Here is a 9393-nt window from a genome sequence, read left to right as displayed (position 1 = left end):
ATAAGTCAAACTATCAAGAGACTGAAGAGATTGTTCCCTGGTTAAGAGTGCTTACTGCTCTTGTGAATGACCCCAGTTCAGTTCCTAGCACCCAGCTCACAAACACCTGTTATTCCAGTTCTAGGGAACCTGACTCCCTCTTCTGATCTCCATGGCATCCCCACAGGTGACATATATTTGCACACATTCTCTCTCCCTCCCCCCTCCTTTCTCTCTCTCTCTCTCTCTCTCTCTCTCACACACACACACACACACACACACACACACGCATAAATAATAAAATTTTCAATGTCAGTGTCATGTAGATTAAGCTGGGATTACAGATGTTGGCAACCATGAGCAGCTTTTAAAACAGTAAATGTTATTGGATTTAGCCTAATTAAAACTTTGAGGTATTTAATGATGTGGAGGACAAACAAGAAATCCTGAAAGCAAAACACTCAGAATCTCAACATACCTCCTGAACAGGACTCAGAGACAGCAGATGTGACAAAGGGCACAAATTACAAGGGGGAGGGGTCTCTGTAAGTCCCTGGTCTGAGGTTTTGTCTTCAAGGTGTCTGAGGTGGGGAAGTCTTGGTTGGGAATTCCCTCATCGCCCCAGAATTGTCTTCTGTAGCCCTCAACTTCTGTCTGCTGTCCAGTCCTTCCATCTGGACCCATGTTCTCACTCCCACTGCGCCTCGGAATTCTGGAGAAAGCCACTCACACTCACTGTGGTCTCTCCCCACAAACCATGATGCAATTCACTCCTCAGAGAGGAACAAAGTCTCAATCCCTCCAGGCTTTCCAGACACCTAGGATGGGGGCTGCAGTGCTGCCTGCCACCCTCCTGCTGCTCTCAGTACTCCAGGCTCAGACCCTGATGGAGATCCAGAATGGAGCTGGTGAGTGTGGATCAGGAGGGAAATAGCCTTTGCCTGGAGAAGCCAGGGGAATTGGCCTGGGCAGCATCCCTAAAGCCTGGTTCCAGCATACCCCATTCAGACCCTCCTGCCCCTTCTCTGCTGGCATTCTGAGCCATGTGCCCTGATTCCCTCCCAGCCTGTGCACCTATCCAGGGTTCCCAGAGGAAGGTCCCTGTCTCACTGTGCACCCACCCACCCCCAGGGTCACACTCGTTGAGCTATTCTGTAACCACGACCGGAACTCTAAGGGGTCTTGGAGACCCCCAAATCTTTGCTGTTGGCTATGTAGATGACATGCAAATCCTGTGCTTCAAAGACAGTGAGGCTCCTACTAAAGTGGAGCCTCGCGTGGCATGGGCAAAGCAGATGGGACGCTATTATTGGAAGTTGGAGAGAGAGAGTCTGCAGTATTATGCACAGAAGGCCCAAGAAAATTTGCAATTTGCAATCCAGATCTATAACCAGAGCGATGACGGTAAGTAACTCCTTACATGTCCCCCACGAAGCAGCCCGAGTCACCTCAGGTCCCAGGTCCCAGGTCCTAGGCTCGGTTCAAGGCTGCTGAGACAGCAGAGACTCCAGACCCAAGAGACCCGGTGTCTGGTTCGGTTTAGGTGGAAATTCTGTGGGTGGGTGGTCCCTGGGTGGGGTCCAATAGGTGGGCTTTGGGTGGGGCCCTGTGATCCAAGCTAACTTTAGGGGCGGCGTCAGGCTCTCATACCTTCCAGTCTCTCATTGGTTGTGAAGTGGGTCCAGACCAACGCTTCCTCCGTGGGCACAATAGACATGCCTTTGATGGAAGCGACTACATCAGCCTGAACGAGGACATGAGAACTTGGACTGTGGCAGACACGACAGCTCAGATCACCCAGCGACAGTGGGACGCAGAAAATGTGTCAGAGGACATAGGCATCTTCTTCGGGGGCCGGTGTGTACCTTGGCTACTCTGGCACCTGGAGCTAGGGAAGGAGATTCTGCAGCGCTCAGGTAATAAAAGCTGCTGAGAAGCAATTCCTCTATCTGCACTCAGAGAAGGGCGCATGCCTCCAAGGAGGGAGGAAAATGGGACCAGGGGAAGGAGTGCTCCTGGTTTTCCTAACCCAACATCAGAGAGTGACTCAGCCTTCTGTCAGGGAAGTTTAGGTTCTCTGGGGATGATAGGAAAGAGGATCCATAACCAGCAGCAGACCTGTTCACTCTGCAGCCTGTAGTGAACCGTTACCTCCCAGAGCTGAGTTCTCTGCCTACACCCAACATGGCTTTGGAGGTCTGGCTCAAGTGATGATGAGTCTCTCATCCCACCTCCCAAGGCAGTACTACAAATCCTCTTTTCATGGTGGGAAACTTGGGAATCTTTCTTTTCAAGGAATAGATTATTCTAGTGCCTGAGTGTAGACAACTTGTGTGGGGTTTGCAACCCCCCTTCTCCACCATCCCACATACACACAATTCTCCTGTGCTTTGCCAGGATAGGCATGTGTATTCTACTTTAGTTCCCAGAAGAAATTACAAAATGCTTGAATTTTCCAACTCTTCTCCTCAGAGCCTCCAAAGGCACATGTTACCCATCGCCCTAGACCTGAAGGTGATGTCACCTTGAAATGCTGGGCCCTTGGGTTCTACCCAGCTGAGATCACCCTGACCTGGCAGAGGGATGGGGAAAACCAGCCCCAGGACATGGAGATGATGGACACCAGGCCTGCAGGGGATGGAACCTTCCAGAAGTGGGCAGCTGTGGTGGTGCCTTCTGGGGAGGAGCAGAGATACACATGTCATGTGCAGCATGAGGGGCTGCCTGAGCCCCTCACCCTGAGATGGGGTAAGAAGGAATGTGAAGACAGAGCCTGTTGTCAAGGGAAAATGTGACCTTCTGGAGACCCTAAGTAGGATCAGTGCTGAGGTGGGGGTTAGGGCTCCTCAACTCTTCTCTCTTCCCAGAGTCACCTCTTTGGCCCACAATTGGAATGACTATTGGTGTGGTTCTCCTTGGAGTTGTGGTCACTGGAGCTGTGGCTGCCATTGTGATGGTGAGGAAGAAAAGTTCAGGTAGGAAAGGGATTGGTGTCTGAGGGTTTTCTAGATGACGAACAGTGCTTTATTCATTAACCAATAAGAGAAACATATTTACAGAATGACATCTCCCACCATCTCCTCTTTTTTGTATAAATAAAAAGAAGGGCTTTAACTTTAACATAGTAAAATACATAACAAAACAGTTATTAAGCAAGAACTATAATTAAATATTTAGTCCAATAACATTTAGCAAGATTTAAAGAAAATATTTTATTTATCTTATCTTTGTGAGTCTAAAACCTTATATGTAACTTATCTTATATCGTAACTAAGGAAAACTATAACTATGGCTAACTGTCTTCAACTCCATCAAAGACCACAGAAGGATAATATATAAACCCTAGAACTGACAGAGGCATTTCACTACTTGGACAGTCACCCAAAGCTTCTCTGTAAAGCCCATCTTTGACCCATAGGCTACAGTGTGTCTGACAAACTTCTCAGTGAAGCAGAAAATTTTAAACTGCCCAACTGTATTGGCAGTTTGCCAGTCATTTTTCTGTCTCCTGCAAAATGTCTAGCAGACTCTCCTATGAAGCAGGAACCCTTTGGCACTGTCCATCTTGTTTTACAAGTTCAGTAGTCACTTCCCTGTGGGTCCTGCATGTCCAGTTTATACAGCAACACTCAAACAGTCCAGGCAATCACCATTTCTTGCAGAAATAGATAGTCATGCCATGTTGAAACAAACTCCATAAGGAGTTTCTTCAATTCCCATCTTCCTCTCAGACATAATTGGTGTTGCCAGGAGCAGTTGTGTCTCATAGTCATGAAAAACCCTAAACCATTTTAAATTCCATATTTTGTAGGTCTATGAAAGGTTTGAAGAATGACTATCCATTTGAAATATCTCTATATATCTACAAAACCTAATTAACCAAACTATAAGTTTTGTTGGCTGGTTACTAGTGTTTCTTGTTGGCTAGCTCTGTCTAAATTATTAAGCCATAATTACTAATCTAGTCCTACCTATCTTGCTTCCCTCTTGGCCAACAGTGCTTTATTTGTTGACCAATAAGAGAAACATATGTACAGAATGACATCTATCAGAGTTCATCTTCTGTTTTGTTACTATGAGACACACCTATGTGTGAGTTCTTACCTAACCTGGGTCTCAGTGTACTAGTAGTTTTGTTTGTTTGATTGATTAAGACAAGATATCTTTACATAGCCCTGGCTGTCATGGAACCTACTATATAGGCCAGGCTGACCTCAAACTCATGGATGCAGCTGCCTCTTCCTCCAGGGTGCTAGGATTAAAGTTATGTGCCACCATACTATCACTTTCTAAAGTCCAGGGATATGAGGAGTCTACAACATCACTATCCTGTATCTCTATCAGTCTTTTTCTCTCCCCCCCCCCACCCCATGTACTTAGTCAGATAACTTTTCCAGGAATCTACTTTCATCTCTGTATTACCATATTTTTCCATCTTGTAACTGCTCTTGAACTCTCTTTACACATTAAGGGAATACCTAGGAAGTGTATAGAAAGGAAACAGACAGCAAGCCCCCACATCGCTCTCCCTTTCCCAAACATTCCTCAGCTGGGCACCACAGGAGTCCTCAGCTCCACAGGTTGAATGTCCTCATGCTGAGCCTTGACTCAGCATATGGAGATGGGGCAAAGTTGGAACTGCATGAATGAATTTGGCAAAGGTGACTTTGGCACATCCAGTTTCCTGAGTAGCAGGAAAGTTGTCCCACAGAGACCAGCTCCAGAGTGTGAGTGATTCCTGTGCTCATTGCATCAGTGTGGGACCTGATGTTGATGGCCTTGTCAGTTCTGTTCCTAGCTATGAATGCTCAGATTTGGTTAATTGGCTTTTTCCAAAACACAATGCTCACCAACCCTCCATTATCACATATTAAAGTCCTTTGCTTTTAAATGATAAAAATTTGGATTCCAAGATTTATACCTGAAAGTAAGAGATCAGCCTAGGTAATTTTGAGATAGCAGCCAGTTAGAGACTCTGTGTAATTGGGTCCTGTATTTTCTATCTGAGGACTTAGGGGAGAAAAAACAATATGTATCTGTCACCATGATAACTCAGGACTGTTTATGTATGTCCCCCTTTCTTTCTCAACCCCTACCCAAAATGGAATGCCCAGTGGGCAGGTTTCTGTCTGCCCACCAGGTCCCCAAAGTTGCTAGGAAATAATCACTCAGAGACTTAATATATATTTATAATTTTTTTGGTCAATGACTTAGACCTCTTACTGGCTAGCTCTCTGCTAAGTATTAACCTATGTCAATTAACCTGTATATCATCAAATAGCTTTGGCTTACTGGTGATGCCTGGGTGTCATGACTCTCTAGCAACTACATGACATCCCTTCTCTCTGTCTTTCTTCTCACTGCCTCTTTGTTCAGAATTCACCTTTGCTAAATTCTGCCTGTCCATTGGCCCAGACAGCTTTATTAATCAACCAATAAGAGAAACATATTGTTACAGCACACAAAAGGACATTCCCCATCACTTTCCCATAATGGATGTTGTACTCATCTCTAACATCAATGGCCATAAATCTTGTTCCAAAATACTCAGGACTGTTTGCAGATCCCTCTTTTAGATGCTCACTATGTAAACCAGGACTCACATTTCCTTTTTTTTTTTTTTTTTTTTTTTTTTTTTTTTTGTGTGTGTGTGTGTGTGTGTGTGTGTGTGTGTGTGTGTGTCTTTGTTAACAGCATCTCACACTGTACCCCACCCTGGCTTGGAACTCACTGTGTAGCTGTGATTGCTATTCTTCATTGTCAACTTGACTTCATTGTCAAATCTCCTAGGAGATTCAGATCAGGTCACATCTGTAAGAGTGCTTCCAGAGATTAATTGAGGATGGAAGTCCCACCCTGCGGCCCAGCGATAAAAGGAAGAAAAGGAGAAAGTTTTCCTGACACCATTTGTTGAGTGAGCTTGTCTTTTTTTCCTATTGTATGTCTAGTAATTGCAGTTGAAAATAAAACAACTGTATGTAAGGGTATTTTGAGGGATTGGAGGGCCAAGAAAAGCCACAATAATAACACCATGCAACAGACCTCACACAAGGGATTTATTGGGAGGGGGGCCCAAAATGCTGCCTCTGAGAAGGGATGAGACAGAGGGAGAGAGAGAGGGGTGATGGCAAGTACTTTGTAGGGGGTACCAAGCAAGAGCATAGGGGACCATGGCACAGTGGAAACCTGTTGCATTGTGATGACATGGATGCTGGCTCTATGTCCTTGGTGGCTGGGTGGGGGATGAGGGAGCACCTGTTTCTGGAATGTGGTTGGTTCTAACACTGTAGCTATAGATTATATCTGAGGCCTCTATTCTATTCCATTGGTCTGTGTCTATTTCTGTGCCAGTACCATGCCTCTTTACTTCTTTTTAAAACCATGTCTTGTAAGGAGTAGTTTTTCCCCCGCCGCCGGTCCCATGGCCTGGACCCACCGTGGCGGCAACCTCAATTAACACACCAAGACTCTGTATTTGATATAATCCTGTTGGCCAGGTACTAGTTTCTTATCGGCTAGCTCTATCTTAAGTATTAACTCATTTCTATTAATCTAAGTATTTCCATGTGGTTTCATCTTACTGGGGAGTGGGGCAGGCCTCTGGTCTCCCCAGTCTCTCCATGTTGACTCCTCCCTACTATTTCCTGGAATCCTCCTTGTCTCCTAGCCCCACCTATCTTGCTTTCCTATTGGCCAACAGTGCTTTATTCATTAACCAGTATGAGAAACATATTTACAGAATGACATCTCCCATCAATGTCTCTGTAATAGAATTTGAGACCAGGATTTAGACACTTCTAGTATTGCTTTTCCTACTAAGAACTACTTTGAATATTAAGAGTTTTTTCTTCATCATATAAATTTAGAATTTTTCTCTAGTTCTTTAAAGAATGTCATTGGGAATTGCATTGAATTTCTAGATTTATTTCAGGACTATATCCATATTTGGATATTCTTAATCATAGATGGCTTTCTATATCTTCTAGTGTCTTCTATTTTTTGTTTGTGTGTTTGGTTGGTTGGTTGGTTGGCTGGTTTGTTGGTTGGTAAGTATTGGTTTTTGAGACAAGGCCTCACTATGTAAACCAGGCTGACTCCAAAATTGTAGCAACTCCCCTTCTTCTGCCAGTTCATGGTTGGATTAAGCAAGCTGTCATGCCCGGCCTTATTTGGTGTTTTAAAGCTTTATTGTAGCTGTCTTTAACCTCCTTATGTATATTCCTAGGTATTTAGTTCTTTCATTTTGTTTTTGAAACAATAATGCATAAAATTGTTTTCCAGATATTTCTTATCATGTTTGTTGTTGGTGTGATGGAAAGCTGGTGGCTTTTGTATGGGGCTTTATATCCTGCTACTTTGCTGAAATTATTTTAAATTTCAAACATGCAATCATATCACTTACAAATCAGATCATTTAAATTGTGTCTTACGTCTGGTTTCCCTTCTTTCTTTCTCTTTCTTTATTGCTCTTAAGACATCAAGAATTATATTAAACTGGAGTAAAGGAACTAGTCACCCTTTGTGTCATCTTAATTTTAGAGCAAATGCTGTTTCTCCCATTTAGTATAATGATGGATAGAATTTTCTTATATATACCATTTATTATGTTGAAATATATTCCTTTTATCCCTAGTTTCTTCAGCATTTAAATGTATCATAAAAGAGTTTAACTTTGTCAAAGACCTTTTCTGCATACATTGAGGTGACCCTGTGATTTCTGCCCTTGCATCTATCCATGAGCCATATCACAGTTATTGACTGAATATGTTGAGCCATCCTTATATCCTTGGAATGATGCCAATTTGGTGGTGGTAAATGACATTTTAATGTAATGGACTTTTCCTTGCAAGTACTGTGCTGAAAATGTTCATATCCATGTTCACCATGGATATGATTTTCTGTTTTGTGTCTTTATCCAGTTTTGATATCAGGATAATGGTTGTCTTAAAAAATGCTTTTGGTAATGTCATTTCCCTTTCTATTTTATGATATGATTTGAGATACATTGCTGTTAACTCATCTTTATATGTAGAGTTCAACAGTGAGTCCTTATGTTCTTGTATTTTTACATGGTTTCTTTTTTAGCATTATCGTGTGTGAAATTGTCCCACAGCTGTCAGTTACATTTATAGTAGATTTGGAGAATGGTGGGAAATAAAGACATCATTCTTCAAAAAAAAAACCAAAACAAATAAAAAACATAAACAAACAACTACCTCTTTTCAAGACAGAGTTTACTAAAGAGCCAGAAGTCCCCTAGTTGGACTAGGCTGGCTGGCCGTGAGTCTAAGGGAGCCACCTGTCTATCTCCACAGTGCTGGGACAACAAGCTATACCACATGGGCTCTGGGGGTGGAACCGGGATCTCATACTTGCAAGATTAAGCACATCACCAATCTCCAGACCCTTAGTAAACAACAAAATCTCATTATGTAGCCTGGCTGTCATACAACTCACTGTATAGACCAGGCTGCCCTTGAACTCACAGAGATTCTCTGCCTCCTGAGTGCTGGGACTGAAGGTGTGAGCCATCACAGCCAGCTTATAGTAAACAACTCTTAACAGACATGTATTAGGTTACTTTTAGGGTTCATTCAATTTGGAAACTTTGTCATCTTTACTGAACTGAATTTCTAAGTCCTTTGCTTCTTGAATTCTCATTATGCTCTGTGCCTCCATCTCTCCCCTCCTCCCTTCCTTCTTCCTTCAATTCCTGCTTTCCTTCATCCTTTCCTTTCCTGCAGTTTTCAAGGCCTGCAGATGGGAACTAGGACTTTGCACATGCTAGGCATGTGTTTTACCACTGATCTACATCACTAGCTTATTCTTTTCCATTTCCCTCCTTATTGCTTTATTTATGTTTCAGACAAGTTCCCATTGTACAGGCAAGGCTGAGCTAGAGCCTGCTATATAGCAAAGATTAGCCTTCAGTTTCAATTTGCCTCAGCCTCCTGGAGACTGGGATTACAGGTATATGTCACCACACCAATTAAATTTACTACAATTATACTGATTATATTTACTTATAGATGAAGGTGATAGCTTAAAGGGAAAAATTGTGAAGCCAGATATATGATTCATATCAGTACCTACCAGAGAGGCTGAACTAGGAAAATTATAAATTGGAGGCCAACTAGGAAAGTTAGTAAGACTGTGTCAAAAAGTAAAGATTGTTGGGGATGTAGCTCTGTGGTAGAGCACTTCCTGTCACAGATCTGGCCCTATATTTAATCCTCATTATGAAAAAACCAAAAAGGAAAAAGGCCCAGCAATATTTCTTAACAGATAAGGGTGTTTGTTCTGAAGGAAACCCTGATGCCCCCCCCCTACATACACTCCAAATAAATAAATAAGTAAAAAGAAAAAACCCTACAACCTCAGGTGTGTTGTCTTACATCTGCAATCCCAGCATTC

General features: G+C 43.0%; 1 protein-coding gene across 1 annotated transcript; it reads left to right on the top strand.

Annotated features, from left to right (window-relative positions):
• The first annotated feature begins 802 nt into the window (after nucleotides 1–802).
• On the top strand, nucleotides 803–2977 carry LOC127224418 (patr class I histocompatibility antigen, A-126 alpha chain). The gene is made up of 4 exons (XM_051187463.1): nucleotides 803–887; nucleotides 1198–1383; nucleotides 1620–1895; nucleotides 2847–2977. The coding sequence occupies exons 1-4, from the start codon at nucleotides 803–805 to the stop codon at nucleotides 2975–2977; spliced, it is 678 nt and encodes a 225-aa protein (XP_051043420.1).
• Nucleotides 2978–9393: the final 6416 nt, after the last annotated feature.

This window comes from Phodopus roborovskii, unplaced genomic scaffold, assembly GCF_943737965.1.
Source record: "Phodopus roborovskii unplaced genomic scaffold, PHOROB, whole genome shotgun sequence".
NCBI classification, from domain to species: domain Eukaryota; kingdom Metazoa; phylum Chordata; class Mammalia; order Rodentia; family Cricetidae; genus Phodopus; species Phodopus roborovskii.
This window is presented reverse-complemented; position numbering and strand designations above follow the sequence as displayed.

Bases quoted from the DNA above. Each gene is read 5' to 3' on its own strand.
- LOC127224418 (XM_051187463.1), top strand. From the start codon at position 803: ATGGGGGCTGCAGTGCTGCCTGCCACCCTCCTGCTGCTCTCAGTACTC. The intron at 888-1,197 runs GTGAGTGTGGAT...TTGGCTATGTAG, and splicing joins GGAGATCCAGAATGGAGCTG to ATGACATGCAAATCCTGTGC. The intron at 1,384-1,619 runs GTAAGTAACTCC...GGGCGGCGTCAG, and splicing joins CTATAACCAGAGCGATGACG to GCTCTCATACCTTCCAGTCT.